General features: G+C 40.9%; 2 protein-coding genes across 2 annotated transcripts; both read left to right on the top strand.

Annotated features, from left to right (window-relative positions):
- The first annotated feature begins 1,048 nt into the window (after positions 1-1,048).
- Positions 1,049-3,975, top strand: lum (lumican). Its single transcript, XM_022749052.1, has 3 exons — positions 1,049-1,131; positions 2,247-3,125; positions 3,780-3,975. The coding sequence occupies exons 2-3, from the start codon at positions 2,252-2,254 to the stop codon at positions 3,932-3,934; spliced, it is 1,029 nt and encodes a 342-aa protein (XP_022604773.1). The 5' UTR covers positions 1,049-1,131; positions 2,247-2,251; the 3' UTR covers positions 3,935-3,975.
- Positions 3,976-12,931: 8,956 nt separating this feature from the next.
- Positions 12,932-16,222, top strand: kera (keratocan). The gene is made up of 3 exons (XM_022749542.1): positions 12,932-13,004; positions 14,247-15,121; positions 15,254-16,222. The coding sequence occupies exons 2-3, from the start codon at positions 14,260-14,262 to the stop codon at positions 15,421-15,423; spliced, it is 1,032 nt and encodes a 343-aa protein (XP_022605263.1). The 5' UTR covers positions 12,932-13,004; positions 14,247-14,259; the 3' UTR covers positions 15,424-16,222.
- The last annotated feature ends 4,466 nt before the right edge of the window (positions 16,223-20,688 follow it).

Here is a 20,688-nt window from a genome sequence, read left to right as displayed (position 1 = left end):
TTGTGAAATCAGAGCTCTTGGGTTAGAATGTGAGGAATGAAAGTTTTCCACAACTGTGTCCAACATGGTCCCTTAGAATGGTATGTGAGTAGAGTAACAGACCGCACTACGACCAATTAAATCCAGGCGTCAATTCCCAGCATGCTCTGGCGGCATGATGGACGTCCACCAACAAATGGGAGAAACATTTGGCCATTTTCTCCCTCACCCGATTCTTCTTCAACCCCACCTTTGAGATGAGTAAAACACCACCCTGGTCCATTTTATCCATTTGTCTCACTGTTTGTATACTGCAGAGAGGGATGATTGCAGGGCTTTAAAGTGCATGGACAGGAATGTGGGGGCGCAAGACTGAAAAGTACAATAATTTACAGCAAAGACATATGGGATCAATTGGATCTGCTTCAGCCCACCTTTCTCCCCTTACAATACCATGGCTTTGTTCGAAAACAGAAGAGAAGAAATGTTTGCGTCAAGTGTTATGTAAGTCTTCTTTGGCTCTCCCGTAACCTTTTTGTCAGATTTTCCAAAGCCTTATTCACGTCTCAAGAGGTAGAGTTGAATTTAGTCTCATAACCGGCGGCTGGGTTAAAATAGCTGCCAGAGATCATTTTCACATTTTTCCACACATTGCTTCTCCTACTCTTTAGATTTTTCCATGCACCATCTTGCAAACACGTTGGGGTGATTGTTTGGAGGACAATTAAATGATGCAAAAGAAGTGGTTGATTTGTAAAGGTCAGAAATGGTGGGAAAGGTGGAGGTAATATCAACACCATTATACATTTTTAAGCTTTTTCTGTGGTGCAATATTCCTGTGTCCTGTTGCACCTGCTCATAGTTAGGTAACTGCACTTTTTTGGATGATGCTCCCCCCAGACATTCACGCTGATGACATCTTCAATTTGTATGACGATCTGAATGACTTTAGGAAGAAGAAGCCTCCTCTCCTCCCCCTCCTCCTCCTCCTTTTTTTCCTCTTTGTCTCTCCATCTACCCCTCTCTCTCTCTCCTCCCCCTCTCTCCTTCTTTCCCTCTGTGTTTTTCTCCAGAGACTTCCAGTTTTTGAACACCACACTGTTCTTACCTACTGGCCCTCCACCCCACACACACGAAAAGAGAGAAGCACAGGTAAGCTTGCATGTGGAAGCATGGATTTGTGATTTCCTGTTTGATTATTCCTCTTTATTTCTGTTTTCCGGGTGGGATTATCAGCTGTCACTGCTAGGCTTTTGGGCATGGGCTAGTGCTGCAGCAGAGAAGGCGAGAATACCAGAGCACGGAAGAAAAAATAAGTTATATGATTTGCATATTGGATTAAGAAACGCAAGAGTGGTGTATGAGCCTAGATCTTACATGTTTATGTGGCTCTACGGTGCCTTTTATGATTGTTTCATAGATTTTAAGGGACGTTAGGCTTTGGAAAATAATCTGTTGCACTTGGATCCAGTGTGTGTCTGCATTTTTCATGGGTCTGGAATTCATCATTCTGGTTTTGCATTGTCTGCAGGGTTGATTTTTTAGTCATGATCCTAAACTAGTTTTAGGTCTGGTTTTAGTTCCTCCCTCTATGTATTTCCTTCATTGTTTATAAACCTAAATGATGATGAAAACCACTTTTTTACTGCTTCACATGCAAAAAATGCCTTAAAGGTGGTGTAATATTTGTCTGTGTATACAGTCTGTGTGCTCTTGGAACATCTGCATTGCATTATTGCTCCCATTGCTGGTTCATGTAGAAATCTATCAAGTTGATAGATAAAGTGGTTCTGGGAGCAGAACCGTTTGGTTCAATCTGCAGCTGTAATGATGTGGCTCGACACAGATAACTGAATCAAGGCATGTAGGACTCGAATCGGTTGACATGAACTCTTGACCGATTTTGTACACTAACGCTCTGGGGAGTGGGTGTGGCACTGGGCTATGGTGTGTGTTGGAGGGCAAGACTGTAATCTGTTTTGCATCACAGTTTAAAGAAATAGTTTATTTCTTTTTTCCCCTTCATTTCCCTTATTCTAATCAAACACGTTTGAATTGTGATTTATGTGAACATCAGCTAAAATTGTCAAACGGCCCTTTTTACCACCACACCTCCAACAATAGCAGGGGTTTGAATAAAGCAAGTGCATTTGTCTTTTTCTGTTTAAGATTATGGTTTTACATTTTGTTGCTCTTGGCAAATCTAACCTCTAACTTTTCTTTGTTATTCCCTGCCTCCCCTTCCCTTCTGTCTGTTGGATCCCCAGAAGCCATGTCCCCTCTGCGTGTACCCTTATTGGCCATACTGGTCAGTATGGCCCTGTGCCAGTATTATGACTATGACTACCAGCCCGTTTCCATGCTAGGACCATCAGGGCCCAACTGTAATCAAGAATGCGAGTGCCCAATCAACTTCCCCTCCGCCATGTATTGTGACAGCCGCAAGCTCAAGTTTTTTCCCATAGTCCCAACAGGGATCAAGTACCTGTACCTCCAGAACAACCAGATTGAAGAGATCAAGGCAGGAGTGTTTGATAATGTTACTGCTGAACTTCGCTGGCTTGTACTTGACAACAACCAGATCACCAATGCTAAGATAGCAAAGGGAACAATCGACAAACTCACTGCCCTGGAGAAGCTATTCTTCAGCCATAACAACCTCACAGAGCCAGTCATCCCTCCCTCAAAGTCCCTTGATGAGCTGAAGATAATGTACAATAAGTTGTCCAAGTTCCCCTCTGGACTCTTGAATGACAAAGAAAATTTGACCTCCATCAACCTTCAGCACAATCAGCTAACCTCTGATGCCATCACAGGGGCATTCAAAGGGCCGAAGAAGCTGCTGTCCCTGGATGTGAGCCACAATAAGCTGAAGAAGCTGCCAGCCGGTGTCCCCAGTTCACTGGAAATCCTCTATGCTGACTACAACGACATTGACGGCGTCGGAGCCGGATACCTGAACAAGCTGCCCGCGCTGCAGTACCTAAGGCTCTCCCACAACAAGCTGGTGGACAGCGGCATCCCTGCTGGTGTGTTCAATGTGACATCACTGGTGGAGCTGGACCTGTCCTTCAACAAGCTGCAGTCCATCCCTGAGATCAACGTGCAGCTGGAGCAACTCTACCTCCAGGCCAATGAGATCACCAGTGAGTGCTAATCTATGCTTATTAGCATTTTCAGATATTTTCAGAGTTTCGCAGTGAAACGGAAGTTAGAGCATCTTTAGCTTCAGTGATGTGACGTTTTTCCGAATGAAACAGAATATGTGGGCAGGGTTTCATTATGAGAAGGATTTAAATCAAATCCATCAGATGTAACTGAGTTGCTTTTAAGTGGGCGTGACTTAGCAAATACAGTGCAATACAAAGCTGTAAAGAGAAACGGAGCTGCAAACTGCAGGACGATTAGCCTCCACCCACAAGTCCCTCACCCACATTGTTAGATCAGGAGGAGGACAGGGGTGAATTTTAACTCAACCACATTCTTTGGAAAAGAACTGACATCTAAACACACACCTCCTGCTATGGTCTAAATTGCTGACGCTCCAGTGTGGTTTTATATGATGGGCAAGGTTAGCCCAAATCACATTTGCCTGGATAAATTTATGTGTCACCTGGAGTTCAAGATGAGTCATCAAAACAGGGGCCCACTTGTAAAAACATTGCTCTGTAGAGCTGGTGGTAAAAAAAACTCCACGTGGTACATTTAACCCCAGGCATTAAAAGATATATTATAACTTTTAAGTATTTTGTTTTTCTCCAAACTTCCATAACTTTCTCTCCATTTTTGATTCTTTGCAGAGATTGACCTGTCAAGTTTCTGCAAGTACATTGATCCCGTGAACTTTTCCCGTCTGAAGCATCTGCGTCTGGACGCCAACAATGTCTCGCATAGCAACATGCCCCCTGACGCCTCCAACTGCCTGCGCCAAGCTTCAGATATCATGTTCGAATAAGGACCTCCCTCAGATCTATGACATCCTGAAGCCCCCCCCCCAACCCCGCCCCCCTACTAGCATGACAAAGCTCAGCTGAAAGCCTTGTGGATTTCAATGTCATACTATCCCACATTTTGAAATACTGACATGTCCCTGCTTCTGACAACTAGTATTATGCAAATCTGGGGTATTGTAATGGCATCTCCATCATTTGTATATATATCTTAACTCAATCTAAAGCTGGGTGAATTTAAGATACAATACATACATCTGAACATACACATCTTGTGAAATATGCAATCAGATTGTTAAATTCATAATCTTTGTATTTGTAGATCTGAATGAATATTCTAATTGTTGAAAACATGAAAACATTAGGCAGAAAAGAGGGGGGAAATATGAAATTACAATAGACAATGTATAAAGTAAATTACCAAAAGTTCTATGAATAGAAATTAATTCATGTGCTTTGATTAAAAACACACACTTTAAACATTCCAAACTTGCATTTGATTATATTGAACACAGACATAATGGAGTAAACAATGGTTAAAAGTTCTTCAGTGTCTCAGTTCACTTGTCGTGCCCTTTTGTTGTCTGTCTTCTATGTTACAGTGTTTAGCATGTATGATATACAATGATTAATCCATTGCTGTGCAAAGGACCAGCGAATGAGGATTGCATACTCAGTGTGTAATGCCTATGTGAGAAATTATGATCAAACTGTAAAATAGCAGTTACATTGCAGTGAAATTTTCAGTATTTTTTTTTAAGGAGAATACCAGTCTTTATAACTTGTGTCTGTCTTTTCTTACCCACCAGTGGTGAAGTTAGAAATGTCCATTTGAGAAATAACTTCCCCAAACTAAAGCAGGATTGACATATTTCTGCAGGCTTTGGCATTAGAAAGTACAATAAATGACACAAGTACAGAAGACACTGGCATTATCCTCAAAAGTAAATACTTCTCATACTGAACTTCTCCTTCTTTTTCAGAAATCACAAATGAAATTGTTTCTTCACGTTGCTTAATTCCCAGCTGTCCACTGTCATGCACATTGCTGATTTGTATACAACATTTGCATTACTTGCATGCATCCAATGGTACCATTCTTTGATAATAAACTACAGCTTTTGCAGTTAAGGTCCTCTCATTGTTACGTTGTTGTTTACCATAATTGATAAATGCTTTTTAACAATACAAAGTCAACTTGGCAGTGCAGTCGTGTTGATTGAAGTTATGTTATTAGAATATCACATTCTGTCTAGGTTTAATTTGTCTTTTTATTGTGATTTCTTATGTGGCCTTTGACTCAGTAACTGCTCTTGGATTTACTGTGTGGAAACCAAACACAGTTGAATAAACTATGTTTCCAAAATATTTGTATGATATCACTTTTTAAACCGTCTGTAATTAATGTCTAGCATTTGTGGAAACAAATTGTTAAAGACATCATGCTGACAGGAACACTGTGCTTAGAAATATAATTTCTGTACTACTTTTTAACAAGGCACCCTTTATGAAGGGTTTATAATTTGTAACCAAAAGTTTAATTGTATGTAAATCCTATATTAACTCTTTATAAATCTATAATTAGCTACAAATAAAGACAACTCTTGGGCTGCTAGGGAGTAATGTATATATACTGTATATATATATGTATATATATATATATATAAATATAATATATATAAAAATGTGATGTGTGTTGCTGGTAGGTGTGAAGTGTGTGTGGTGGTGTGTGCTGTGTGTGTGTGTGTGTGTGTGTGTGTGTTTGGCTGTTGTAATAAAACCATTAGTTACAGTAAATGTTCTGTACTCAGAGCTGGAATGGAAAGAATCGTATTGCTCTATAATGGTTTAAAACACGTGAAAATATAAGTTCCTCTTTTCTGCACCAACAAACAAAACAACATTCAATCTACACACAAAATACAGTATATCCAGGAGTTTCAGATTTTGCAGGTTTCACCTGAGCTTTACAACAGTTTGTGACTGGTTGCAGTTTACTACTAACTCTGTGGAGTGTGCTGTGCAACTTTCGGCAGCTGCCATCTTCCTTTCTGGCCAATATCTTTGTGATGAAGTCATAACATTTGCTGCAATTTCCAAAAGGAAAAAAAAAGAGTTTTTTAGATAGACGAAAGATCCTTTTGTTTATTCTCCAAAGCTTGTTAGAGTGTCAAGGATATACCGTTTTCTTTCATGCCCCAGCTGTTTTCAAAGCTCCTTATATTGTGGTCTTCAGTTGCATTTTGTTATTCCCTAGTTTTGACTTTGTGTCACTCAAGTCATTCATTTACAGAAGCTACATAAAGGACCTATCATCTTTGTTTAGTCCCACATTTTAGTGTAGCTGGAGTCGAACAAAAACTGCTGGTCCTGGAGGGATGCAGGGGTTGCAGGGTTTCACTTGATACTGCAGCTTTAAGATATTTTCTGGGTAAATCTGCCCTTCCAACTGTCTCAGATAGAAACCACAAATTCTCCAGGACAGTTTAAAAAATACTTTATTTGGTCTGTACAGCTTCACTACAAACAGTTTCCTGAAAAGAGGACTGTCTTGCTTCCAATAAGATAAAATTCAGTCTGCATATTTGGCAGGTCGGGGGATCCTCCGTCTGCTTGTTGCCACCATTTGTAGTGGATATATGTCATTCTTCTATAATCTTTGTCTACATTTTTTTTTACTGCCAATACTGAACCATTTTTAGAAACAATTCATGTGGGGTCATCAAGAGGTTTTGTATCAGCATGCTTATTTCCTGCAGAGAGAAGCGTTACTTAGCTCTATTTTCTCTACTGTTCTGCATCTCAGTAGGTTACCTGAAAACAACCAAGAGGAATAAGAATTCCAGGGATTTTCTGTTCAGGTTTTTTGGCCAAGTGCGTTTAGTCTTGTGGTGATTGGAGAGGTCTGAGAAATGTATGTCTAACAGTTTGCCAGAGGGAAAGAAAACCCTAAAAGCAGCACATTCCTTTTGGTTTCTGCACCATCTCTCAAATGCTTACCGTCCATTAAAGAAATCTTATGATGGAATTGATGCAGGGTGTTTGGGATATTTTTTGACTTGAAACATTTTTTGTTTATATGAGCACATATGATTCACATTCATGGTGAGGAGAAGACACTGCTGTCTCACATTTGTTATTACACTAAGCAGTTGCTGTCTACAATCAGTAATTCATTTATTGAATGTTACTTGGATATTGTGTTTGTGAGCTCTTTTTCTTCTTGCTGGGTTAAACTGCAGCTCCAAACAAGCTATTATGCATGTAGTGTTGTATCGTTGACTCCGAATGACCACTAAACTGGACCAAATTGTGCCTACATCACCAGAAAGCAACTCTGGATAATGTCAGAGCTTAAAATGTCTGCTTCTCATTATTGGTTCATGTTTTCCAAAGACTATCAGTGTCCATAAAAGTCTGGAAGCCACAGTAAGCATTCTCAAAATACACAAGTTATGCTCTGTTTGTAATCATAAGATCTGAAATAATGCGATTTTGTACTCTTTTAGAACTTTTGCTCTCATCCTGTCCCTCCGCTGTATAAACACAAAAATAGGTTCCCTTGAAACTATTATAAACTACAACCTCTTGTTACATCCTCTAAAAGGTTCCTTGCAATATGCATATGGGTAATAAACCACGGGGGCTCATTGTCTCTGGGCGTGTACTTGACTTTCACTTGTCACTTCTTTTTACAAAATCAATAGCGCCTTTGCAAAGCTGTACACTAACAGTAAAGACACATCTAATCCTAGCTGATGTGTACCATATGTGCTGGAACCACTAGATTCTTGTTAGAGTATTAGTCAAGAGACTCTTATTAGAGCAGACGCTATTTAAAGGCAGTAGGTTAGTTGATTAGATTCGTGGCATTTATACTTATTATCCAAATGGCTTCCAGATGTTCCATTTAATTCTTGCTAGGTGTTTGTAATAAGATCCAGCTGTAAAAGTCAGTTATAGTTAAAATTTGACCCACTCATGTAAATGAGAGTCAGTAGCTGTCTGGCTGTCATTATGGGATGGGAGGCAATTTTAAAATCTTACCACTTCCTATTGCCATCCAATACTAGAATCATTTAAAGGTCTTTTCTATCTATTATTGCCCAAGTAAACTTGATACAAGTCAGGAGGTAAAAATATTAGCAGTCTGCTCACTGCCACTACGATTACAACATGTTACATGTTTGCACTAACCACTTTTTTCACATTTCACATGTTTTCATATGGTCACTTGTACCTATTCCCAATCTAGGACAATTTCCTCCTCTTCCCCCTGAGTCGCCCTTATTTGAATCCTGAGTAGAGCTCCTGCTGCTCGTGTCTAGACAATAAAGTCCTTTATAAAGCCTTAAGCTTCACGTCCTCTTACTTGGGACGGTAAGTGAAAGTATAATCAGCATTTGCGGCCTGGAAGCTCAACTCCAAAGACCATCTTTCAGTCCAGACCGTCTCCAGCTGTTCTGTCTGTTTTTATTCATATTCTGCATCTATTCATTGCCACCCTGATCTGCTGTCTAACTAACTCAACTCAGCTTTCAGTTCTCACCTTATTGTTCTTGGATATTTCCATTCCCTCTCTTACTTCAAGCTCTCTTTCTTTAATTTCTCTGTCTTGTTCATTTCTTATTTTCTCACCCTTTTCCCCAAAGGTTTGGACATGGGCTCCAGATGTTTCATCTGTGGCCTTAACACAGGCACACACACACACACACACACACACACACACACACACACACAGCTGAACTGAGTAACAGATTAACAAGGTGGGGAGAGGAGACAAAAAAGGACAGAAAAGACTGCCCTCTTTTAAGTTTCATTCGTTGGTGTAGTGAAAGTAGATTTATGTGCTGCTCTAAAAGTAACATTCTGTTTTTTTACTTACAAATTTGTAGTATTTGTTGTTTTAACTGGCTTCTTTGCAGAGTTTTTGGGCACCACTTGCACCACTTAACATAACTTTACACTTGTGTCTGTTGTGGGCTTGCAACATGAGACTCACATTGGTTTTAAACATGGTATTACCACAAAATGACTCCTTTAATAATCTATTGTGTTGCAGAACTACTTCCTGCTTCAACTGCCGTATTAACCCTTAAGTGCCCATATTTGCTAACATCCTTAGTTTCCCAAAAACACCACAAATGTGAGGGTCTGGTTGGTCAATATAACTAATGCTCATGGGTGAGAAACCAGTGAGGGATCACATTCTTATTTTTACCACTTTCCATTTCCAACCATTTTGCTTAAAACCACACGATGGCGCTGGAAGAAAAAGTCAGGGGATCATCAATGTCATTATGATTCATCATCTGGGAACCATGAATGTCGGTATCATAATTTCACAGTAATCCATCCTGTAGTTTTTTGAGTCAGGTGGCCCGACCTACTGCTCGACAACCATTGCCATCCCTAGAGCAACACATGACTAAAACAACAAAATAGAAGAACCCTCCTTCAAACTCGACAGTAACCTTGGAAAAACAGGACAGTGGGCAGATATACTTGCACTATTAATGAGCACACATACAGTTTGAGTTAGGTCTTTGTCTTTGCATATGGGTTTGGATTCCTTTGGATAAATACCAATTGTTGTACGAGTCGAATAAATGGTTGTCTCCTCCTTAAATTTTTCCATGATATCTCACTGGTGAGTCACTATAAAAATAATAAAGTTTGATTTTTACTTCCAAATAAGTGGTTCACTTTATTTGTGGTCTGAGGCTCCTGCTCAACCACAATAGACGACGTTGTATTGTGAAGCTGTTTCTGGCAATGACCTTGTGTAAAAGTTCTCTACAGTGACGTCAGCGAGAAATATATTATCACTGATAGTCGTAATGGGAAAAACTACAAAAAGAAAGACTTGGGTTGTAAAAAAGGGAATTTTCCTGTAAAAAGTTGGGTGTGAGTGCAAACCCCTCTATGCTCCTCTTTAACATAACCTGACAGCCTTGCAAACACACCCCAAAGGCCTGTGAGCTGAAATGAGCCATAAACTGGTCATGCTCCCATCCCCCAGAGCGATGGGTAAAGAGGAAATCCTCCATTGGAGACCAAATGGTTAAGTTGGGTGGGGTGACAGCAGTTTAACCCTCGACAGCACACTGATGACTTCAAATTCTTCACAAAAGAGGAGACAAAACGAAAGAGGCAGAAAAAAAAAAACTGCTGGGCTGGCAGAAAAGTAGGCAACACAAACTCTGAAGGGACATCCCAACTCACACACAATCGTCCTCCCACCAACAATTCATACTCCATCCTCTCAATTCAACCGGTGTATGTCCAAGGTGCAGCCTTGGGGAATTCAAACCAATAACAACACAAGAATAATCGGGTTAGCTCAGTCTTGACCACATCAGAGACACCAAAGCTGAGGACAATCATCAGAGCTAATCACTGGGAGAACAGAGGAAACTGGCTGCATGCAGACCACTCACAGCAGCTGGAGAAGCAGGTAAAGATGATCTTGTCTTTCTTTTGTAATAAATCTGTTTGAGAGAGGAGGAGTGAAAGGTGCAGTGCATTTTTCAAGTGGTTTGCATCTGACTGGATTGATCTTTACCTTTGATGTGGTGCACCCCTGCCAGCTTTCCAAAACTTAGAGGTAATATATTAATGTGGTAATGCAGCTTTGCAAATAAAAGAAGAGAAGACATGCAGATTAAGATGTAGGTGTATCCGTCGTGAAAAGTAGTTTTGTCTTTTTTCTTCCAGTCAGTTTATTTTATGAATTCAAATCAGAATTAAGATAGATAGACACTTTTGTAATCAATCAATTTGCAACTATTTTACAAACACGTTTACACCTGGAAATGAATGAATGTAGAAGAAAAAAACAGCTGTGGTTGTTGGAAGTTTCCAAATGACACACATCTTGGAAAGTCACTTTTTCTGCTAGACATGTTTTTTTCCACATAATACTTACCCATGAACACAGTTACTTTCTAAGCTCTGTATGCAGTAAGCAATGCTAACCCTTCCAAATGTCTCAAAGTCATCAAGTGGATTTCAGCAAAGCCATCAACTGGAGCCAATCCTGCAAAACCGATGCAGTGCAAAGACAACCCATTGTGTAATTAACATAGCTGGCTCAGACACAAAGCCCCTGGCAGGAAATTAGCATTATCATATTCCTCTGCATGTGTTTCTCCTTAGCCTGTCAGACAGATTGTAGCCAACATTTGTTTTAAGTTATATATGTTCCATTTTGCAGAGATCTGTGAAGCCCTGACTCACCATTTTCAGCAGCTGGGATATTTAATTGTAAGTGTTGACATACCTTATTGATGACTATTGTTTTGTTGTGTGAATGGAAGGGCATCCCATCTCTTGTGTGGGCAAATAAATTCCAGTTAGTTTCATTAATCCTTGGTTCCTCACACATCATTAATTGTATTTTTAAACTTCATTCACATTTCTGACACCTTGGATAAGTGTTTGGTTACTCTCACTTTTCAAGTGCCTGTAAAAAGACAGATGTGCCTACCCTCTGTGCAGTTATAGAATGGTAATTGTTGTATTAAATACTTATCAGATGGACAATTTCATCCACAAAGCTTTTATTGGCCTGCTGGTCCATAGTAATAGAAAGGCTGAGAGGAAGCATTTTGTCAGTGTAGAGGTTACAAGCCTGCTGTCCTGTTGCTTAACAGACTGAGTTGCATGCCAAGTAATTCTAAGGTCAAAAGCCTCTGCAGTCTCACAGCAAAGTGCATGATGCTCAGAGACAGGAGTTTTTTTTCTTTACTATGAGCTCAAAAACGATTATATGCTTCACACTTCAAGAACAAGAATTAGGCATATCTGTAAATAACTAAAGATGCTATCATAAGAAGATAAAGGTGTGGAGAAGGCAAAAAAAGAGAAGAGTCACTTTAGGTTAACCAGCTGGGACATCTTAGGGCAGTACAGGAACTGTATACAAACAAGTGTCCATTCATCTAAACAACAGTTCCTATAAATGTACTCGGGACTAACGTATGGCTGTGTAATTGATCATACAAGATTACAAACATGTGTAGAAGAATGATCACTGTTCACAAATGCACCAGGGTAAACACAGGAGGAGCTCTAATTGGCTTGCATGGCTGATCAGAGATAAGTGTTGCTGCTATCCTCACACAAGTCAGCTAGGATTATCCTTGTATTCAAGCCTTTGCCGTCAGTGCTGGAAATTAGCACAATCTCATGCTGGCATGCTGACAGGTCACCAATCCTGACGCTAGCTAGCTTCTGCAAAAACAATTTGCTTTGCCGGCATGCCGTAAAATCCCCCCAGATTAAGCCTGACCTCCCTCCCATAACACCATTACCTCTCATGTCTGCAGACAGTGTTTTGTACATAAGTACAGTGCGTCATCTTTGTGCTTCATGCTTTACCTGTAGAGCCCAAACAATGTGCCTACCTTCTTAATAATGTAAAATGAGACACAATCACAATCACAATCCTTGAACTGTTTTATTGACCATAAAACAGAAATACATGAAGTGTCTAATATTCAATTACATTTACTGCACTTGGAGACTTGGATCTTCTGTACATCGCAATTGTACGGAACTATATTTGTGTACTTTTTTGTTTATCCCATATTTTTTGTTAACTGCAAACACTGTAAGACTTTTTAATTTGCATCAAGCAGATTAATTAATCCTGATCACACTGTGGACAGCAACAGCATAAAATTAGCCCAAAGGTCGGCAAAGGACGCTTGGGGATTTGTGAGTTTAGTTAAAAACAGATCACGCATGCCACCAAGGGAGGAAGGGTTGTACATGTGGAAATCAGCAAACAAGGAACAGGTAGGCTTGCATTAGTCTGTTCCTAAGTGGGCCATGTCTTGGATGAAAAGGCTTAGCACAGTATACCATGGGATTATGACCTTTGATCCTTGCAGAATCTGATTGGCCAAAAGAAGCTTTGGTGTCATCATGAGTTGCAGGTTGGCACGAGCTGAATGAAAAAGCTAGTGGTACAAATAGAGGGAGTAGAGGGGTAGAGCCTTGCCATTTGGGACAACGCTCGACAACTTGCTGAAGGAGGACATAGGAAAGAGGAAATTTACAGAGTTTAAGGTAAGCTGGGTTTTTGAAAGGCCAAGCTATCGATGCGTCTGAGTGACAGGGTTGGTATAGGTTGGTCTGGTAGACATTTGTCTTGCAACTTTAGTGACTAGGTTTTATCTGTATGGAATCATGAATCACGCTTTTACCATTTACGCAACACCTTGTACTCCAAAGTTTGGTCAAGAGGCTTTGACCCCTATACGGTTAGAAAACAGGGGCACATCTCTCAAAACAGGTGTGCTGGCTTTGTCTTTGAAGTGCACCCATCCATGGAAAACGATGGCCTACCCAAAATGAGTTCCAGACAAACGTGGAGTGCATCAAAATTTTAAACAAGCACCAGATGAGCGGCTGAGAGGAATCAAGTAGAGGATTAGGAGATGGATGGCTAGAAGATGACATTGGAATTTGTTCTTTTTTCCTTTCTTTCTTTTCTTTTTTGCTTTTGTACTTCTGCATTTCATTGCTTCTGTTGTTTCAGGCATTTTGCATCTCACTTTTCCTAATTTACCCCTGTTAGTGGTTATTACTAGGCCAATAGCCCTTTTCCTGAATTGTCATCCCTAATAGGAAGCCATCTAGCTCTCTTCAGTTGAATATGTTCAATGCTTAGCTGAAATGTGTGCATGTTTGCATATGCATTTATTTGCAGTTCTCATTGCAAATAAATGCATATGCATTGTGCCGTGCTTGGCGTTGTGTGGCGTGCTTAGCCATATTCATTGCAATCAAAGCCTGATGAACAGTGTACCTCTTACAACGGACATGCAAAGTCTTCAAGTAATGCAATTAAAGTTGACCTGGCTCTGCATCCTGTCTTTGGAGCTTTACCTGTCACAAAGAAATGACCCGGAAAGAGCTCTGGCAGATGCCATTGGAATTCAGTGATAATGACATTAGTGGTAGAGTAGGCAACAAACGCTGGTTGTGGCTAAATTGGGCCACAGTTTACATTTGTGAACACTTAGTCAGCTTTCTCAGTGTTAAAGGCCTTACCAAGACAGCTGTTAAACTAGAATTACAAAACAGACAGGTTTTCCAGCGCAAACAGTTGCATGGGTCATCGTTTACAGTATGGTCCTAATTCCTCAAAGCCCCCAATCTATTGTAAATGATAATGTCTTATCTGCTCATCTTTACCTTAGATATGGAGCATTCATTTGTCTCTATGCCTTAAGGAATCTGTTACATTACAAAGCTGTTTGTCTCTTATATTGTTCTTATATTGTTTTTTCTTCCTTTCTATCATAGATTGCACAGTGAAATGGCACTTCTCCTGAGCCTTCTCTGCATCTTGTGCCTGGTCGGGCCAATTATCGGCCAGGACATGCCTTATGAGGAATATATGGCCCAGATCCAAGCCTGCCCCAAAGAGTGTCGCTGTCCCCCCAACTTCCCTCGTGCTGTCTACTGTGATAATAAAGACCTGAAGAGCATCCCTAAAATCCCTCCACACACATGGTATCTCTACTTGCAGAACAATTTAATAGAAGTGCTGTCAGCTGATGCCTTTCGTAATGCCACACAGCTGCGCTGGCTCAACCTAAACCGCAACAAAATCACTAGTGAAGGAGTGGAAGAGGGTGTCCTGGGTACAATGTCTCACCTGGTGCACCTGTACATGGATGACAACCTCTTGTCTTCTGTGCCATCTTCTCTGCCAGCCAGCCTTGAGCATCTACGTCTCTCTCGCAATCGCATCTCCACAATCCCTACTGGCGTCTTCATTGGTCTTGAAAAGCTTAGCCTCCTGGACCTCCAGGGGAACAAGTTGATGGATGATGCCGTGACTGAGGTGAGCCTGAAGGGTCTAAACAACCTGGTACAGATCAACCTAGCCAAGAACCAGCTGGCAAGCATGCCTCTTGGCCTACCACCCACCACCACTCAGCTTTTCCTCGATGGCAACAGCATTGAGAAGATCCCAGCCAGCTACTTCAAAGGTTTGCCCAAAGTGGCATTTCTGAGGCTCAACCACAACAAACTTGGGAGCAGTGGAATTCCCAAAAATGTGTTTAATGTCTCCAGCATTTTGGACTTGCAGCTGTCCCACAACCAGCTGACTGAGGTGCCCCTCATTCCCTCCGGCCTTGAACACCTTCACCTCGACCACAACAAGATCAAAAGTGAGTCCATGGCATTTTCCCTAATTATAGACATTCATTTCAGTTGTCTATTGAATAGAACTGTTTATCATAGAGGTATTCTGCAATAATATCATAAGTCTTGTAATGTTAACTCCCCTTGTGTTTTGACAGGTGTAAGTGGCTCCAATGTGTGCCCTGTCTCCGTCGACGCTATTGACGACTCCATCAATGAAAGTGTTCCTCGATTGCGCTACCTCCGACTGGATGGCAACGAAATTAAGCCACCGATTCCCAGGGATGTCATCCTCTGCTTCCGTCTCCTTAGGTCCATTGTCATCTAAGAAAAGGAAAATCATCATGGTGTTGGCAAATTATACAATCTATGACTTGGCGATGCTGGTTTCATGAGACTTGTGAAACCATATGTCAAAAATGGAAACATGAGTAATATTTGCATGCTTGTGAAATATTTGACACTAGTTGGCATCAACTTATTTTATTGAGGAGAAGTTATTTTTTCAGTTCCAGAAAACTGTAATTTTTTAGTAGAATTTGAATAAAATCAGAAAGAAACAGCCAATAGGTCAATAAGGAACTGATTGGTTAGGTGCGTTAATTGATGGTGCAATCTGTTGACCACTAGTTGTGCCTTATGTTGGTGTAAACATCTGCATGTAGAATTCTGAACCAAAACCTATTACAGCGTAGCATGACAGTGATTAAGGGGGATAATATGTATTTATGGCATGTGGACATCTTTGAGGACTCGTTGTCATTATCCTTTCTTGAGCAGGAAGTAGACCTTATGAATGCATAGGGAAATATCACTTTAGTTTTGTTTTGTTTTGTTTTTTTCTATTGTTTCAGGAAAACCTTTGACTGCTTTATATTTGTAGACTTGAAACCAAATGAATGGTCTTGTGTTCTTGTTAACTTTAGAAAATTACTCTATTCTACAATTATGCATATATACTGTAGGTAATTTATTTTTATTTAATATTGTTTGAGAAAAAAAAGAACAAAAAAGTATAAACCTGAGAGTCCTGTGAATATTCATGGCCAATATTCCTTAATGTTTTGTATGCAAAAGAAATGTGATAACTGTTTTTAAAAAGAAATGCCAACACAGTTTTTAATTATGGTCATATTTTTTTTTTTTTCAATTAGTTGAGCAAGAGATTTAATTTTAATTGTCTTTAATTTTAATAAAATGTCTAAAAATGAGAATGTAATTTTGTCATTTTTCTTTTACATCTCTTTACATCTTTTTAAACTTTCATATTTGTGAGAAATAATAATCAAAATATTTGTGGTAGCCTGTTATTTATATTTGCCATAAGAGTTTTTACACCACATTTTATTCATATCAGATTATAACTTTGGGAAACTAATCTTATCATTAGACAATGAACATACAGTAGATCATCATCCACAGAACATGAATCAATGAGTAGACTCCCATTAAATTAATTGTGTAGCTTTGACACAGATCTCTGTGCTTCTGTCTGAAGTGATTCATTCACACTCACTCACTTATGAAACTGCATTACCATGAAATAAAATGCACAAATCAGTGCTTCTTACTCCCAGTCATTTGTTCCTCTCCCCTAAATATTTGAAGGCTCCAGATAAGGCCAGTCAATAAGGCCAAACATTTTCAACACATGATCCATGTTTCTGCTGGCTTAAAATTTCCATCTCATTGTCAATTATCACATGACTCCTCAGGGTCTGCACAATGCACTCTGCCCTATACTGTGGGTACCAATCATTGTGTCAAGACATTTTGGGCAAAATGTCATTCAGTTCTTTGCCTTTTGAGAATGTTTGGCAGAAGAAAAGCTCTGAATATAAATCCCAGCTGATGTGGCAGGTGCAGAACGATTTCTGGCAGTCCCGCTACGTCCTCACTCATCAAAAGGTCTAGAGTTTCCATACAAGTGAGAGGGAGAGGTGGGCAGGTTGAGACAAAGTTGTGGCCAAATCAAGCTGACAGGGTAAACCTAGCCAGTAGCTTCCTGTGTGTTCTTTTTTTATATTATCAATGGACAGTAATGACTGTCTATGAGTGTGTGCATCTCTTTGAATGCATGCCTGGATCTGTACAGAACTGAAAAAGAATCACTTGCCTTGCTCTGACCCCCGATCAGCCCATTCTCCGTCAAGTCAAACTATGTTATCCCGCAACAGAATGCAGATCTGTAGTTATAGCAGAACATTTAGCAAGCGACGCTGCAAAGAGAAAGCAGCTTCAACCAAAAGGGAGGGCAGAGGCCTTCCTCCAAGCGGGGACTTCCTCTCAGCACCATGCTAACAGGGGCTCCTCACAGAGGTCCCATTGTGTACAAGGGCCCCGAGGATCCCCCCCATACATGAAAGCAACAGATGCCAGAGTTTCACCCCAGGAAAAGGCGGACAAATATTTCAGAGCCACACTCTTACAAAAATAAAGGATACTCTTGTAAAGGATAAAAAGGTATTTTGTCACTGGGGGGGCTTTTGCTCTCTCTTGCTGTCTGTTGCTGATGTCTGTGTGTGTGCGTGTGTGCGTGTGTGTGTGTGTGTGTGTGTGCGTGTGTGTGTGTGTGTGTGTGTGCGTGTGTGTGTGTGTGTGTCTGTGTGTGTGTGTGTGTGTGTGTATGTGTGTGTGTGTGCGTCTGTGTTTCAGAGGGTCGTGCATATGGGTGTACAGTGTGGGGTGGGTGCAGTCCCAGCGACCAAAAGCAATCTGCTCTAGTCCAATCAGTCTCAGTGCCTACCTTCACACATAAGCGGCAGGGCACTCAGGTCTGCCAGAGCACACAGACCTTCACATACACACACACAAACGCACTTGTCACATTCACACACACACACACACACACACACATACACACCTTTCACACACTTCACACACGCACCCTCCCTCTTCAAGGCACCCTGCGCGACCTCTCACCATTGGCCAGGTCCCTGAGCCCTCAGCATCTCCATCACGGCTGAAGGGACCATTCGGGAAAGCAGGAGACAGAGGTAAGCGTTCTTGGTGCTATCTTCATACTGGTTCAATGGCTCTCTGATGTAGGGGATTAGGCAGACAGGCAGGCAGGCTCAACTAGCCCCTCCAAAAATGCTGCTATTCAGGGTTTGCCTTGGAGCTTCTGACTAATTGGTTGGTGATGCAGCTGCTTATTTTCACTCAGGGATTTGCTTTGGAGGTTTGCAGGTGTCTGAAATGTGGATGTCTCTGTTGTCCTTGAGCACTGATAATGATTTTGAAATGTTGGCTGGTAGTTTTATGAGCTTCAGCAGATGTGAATCAGGTGTGAGTGTCCAACAGGTGTTTTTTGGTTTTGTGACAACCTTGGTGATATTGATTTATTTGGCCACTTTTGACAGCTACAGTATTGTTTGCTTTTGATTTCAAATCAGGAAGCAAATCGAGATTCTTGTACTTTTTCAGCCAAAATATGACAGAAAATTTAGGAAGAAGTGATGAAAATCTTATTTGCTGTGGGGAACTGTTTTTATACATCCTCTCTCAATACAGAATTATGTGCATGAAATATCTTTCTGCTTTAAAATGTTTGTCAACTGCTTTGGTGGAGGATTTTTAAATTGTCTGTGATACAAATGCACCAGTTTGCTCTGCAACCATTAGCAAAGAGACGTCTGTCAAGTTTGCTTGTGGCTTTTGAGGGAAAAAGGTAGAATCACTGGATATCAGGAATGCCCAACGCGGAGCCAAGCATAACACGGAGGTAGTCTGGAGGCTACACTCATACACAGTTTCCACACACTGTACACTGTGATGGCCTGTATAAAAGCACACCTCTGTCTGTAGCATAGTCCTTCTTTCAGTGTAGCCATGCTGGATTTCAGAGCCTCGTGACAGAAAGTCAGTTCAGTGGAGATGCTAACAAGTCAGCTCACCTTTTTTCAATCAGGTGCATTAAGTTCATGTTAGACATTTTAAACAGGCAACAAAGGAATGGATTTGCATAATTAGTGTATCCCTCTCATTTAAAGATTAGATTGATGACTTAAATAACCCGGGGGGGGGTGCTTTTTTTTTTGTTTTATATCTGTCCTCATCCCAAAATAGCAGCAGAGGTTTCTCAGTTTTCTCTCTCTGAAAAGATAGGTGTGTTCAGACACAGTGTGTATCTGTGAGAGGATGTGTCTTTCCAAGTATGTGCATGAACGTGTGTGTGCGTGTGTGTGTGTGTGTGTGTGTGTGTGTGTGTGTTCGCGTGTGTATGTGTGTGTGTTTGTGTGTGTGTGTTTGAGCACCCTCACTGCTGAATGAAGCTTTTCCTTGCAGCCGTAACTCACTGCCATCCTGTCCACAAACCTCGGTGGAATTTGGAGTTTGAGTGCTGAGACAGGCAGCGACCGGGCCTCATAAAGACCCTCTGTAAAGGGCGAGGGGTCGAGTTAGCTCTTTCTCTCTCTCTCTCTCTCTCTCTCTCACTCTCTCCCACTCAGTCTTATCCTCACTCTCTCCATCTAACCCTGAGGGCCAACATCTTGTCCACCTCTCTCTCCATCTTGCTCTTTTCTTCACTTCTTCCCTTCACTTCCCTTGCTCTCCATTTCTCTGCCCCGGCCTAGAGGACTCTCTTAAAACTCTTCTCACGCCTGTGGCGATGTGGCTACACCTGCTAATAGTCTGCTATGAAATTCCCCTCTGACAGATGATTCATTCCTAAGCCTAATGTCTGTGATGACAGCTAATTAAACTGTAATTAACATATACTAATCTTATTAACCCTTCCCACTTGGGATTCACACTTATGAACTGAATCAACCTCACTAAGCTTGGCAGATCTTTGCTGCTGAGATAATGAGCTGCTATCTAGGTCAGGGATATGCATAGTAGATCTGCACTCAGTGAAAGTCATACCTGCTCATTTTATATTCAAGTAGAAAAGGGCCCTCTTGTCTGAGCCCTCATTTCAAATTCATGGCCAAGAATTTTGCTGCATGTTTCAGCCAAAGCCTTTTTGGTGTGACTGGGAAAAATAATCGAAGCCCCAACCAAAAACACACAAATTAAAATGTAGTTTTAACAGTGTTTTATTGGAAAAAAAGGGACTTGAAATTTTAATTCCTTTGAATGCGTTTAAAACCGTCAATGAAAAATCCTACAAGCTGAAAGTAGATTTCTTAGAGGCGTTTAGCCCTGCAGACTAAAGCCAACCTTCCCATGGATCCTTATCAGATCAACTCTGACTTCTGACCTTTGACACGCCACATGATAGCACTGATTTAAGCCAAGATGGCTGCTCCCTGGAGCATCTGGCCGACTGAGGCAAGAGGCCCTCATATTTCGATCCCTTGAGCTGTCTGCACCTCAGTAATGAATTCACTGACCTTAGTGATGTGACCCAAAGTCAAGCCCTGGTCTGTAGCACTACAGAGATGTTATACTGCCAATATTATAGACAGCTTATGGAGCCAATATCATAAAGACCTGCCTTGTTGAAGTGCAGCTATGTGGAGCTATATTTTAATACATAGCACGTCCTCCGTTCTAAGCACATTAGTTTAAAGGTGATTATCTAAAACAGCTCCTCACAGTTTGCCACTTTGGTATTTCAATTTCAATTTCTGCATGTCTGTTCCCC

This window comes from Seriola dumerili, unplaced genomic scaffold (genome assembly GCF_002260705.1).
Source record: "Seriola dumerili isolate Sdu_G_001 unplaced genomic scaffold, Sdu_1.0 BDQW01000138.1, whole genome shotgun sequence".
NCBI classification, from domain to species: Eukaryota; Metazoa; Chordata; class Actinopteri; order Carangiformes; family Carangidae; genus Seriola; species Seriola dumerili.
The sequence above is the reverse complement of the archived record's forward strand: the minus strand, read 5'-3'. Positions and strand labels throughout refer to the sequence as shown.

Excerpts from the sequence above, each read along its gene's own strand:
- lum (XM_022749052.1), top strand. The coding sequence starts at position 2,252 with ATGTCCCCTCTGCGTGTACCCTTATTGGCCATACTGGTCAGTATGGCC. Across the intron at positions 3,126-3,779 it reads CCAGGCCAATGAGATCACCA|AGATTGACCTGTCAAGTTTC; the intron begins GTGAGTGCTAAT and ends GATTCTTTGCAG.
- kera (XM_022749542.1), top strand. The coding sequence starts at position 14,260 with ATGGCACTTCTCCTGAGCCTTCTCTGCATCTTGTGCCTGGTCGGGCCA. Across the intron at positions 15,122-15,253 it reads CGACCACAACAAGATCAAAA|GTGTAAGTGGCTCCAATGTG; the intron begins GTGAGTCCATGG and ends GTGTTTTGACAG.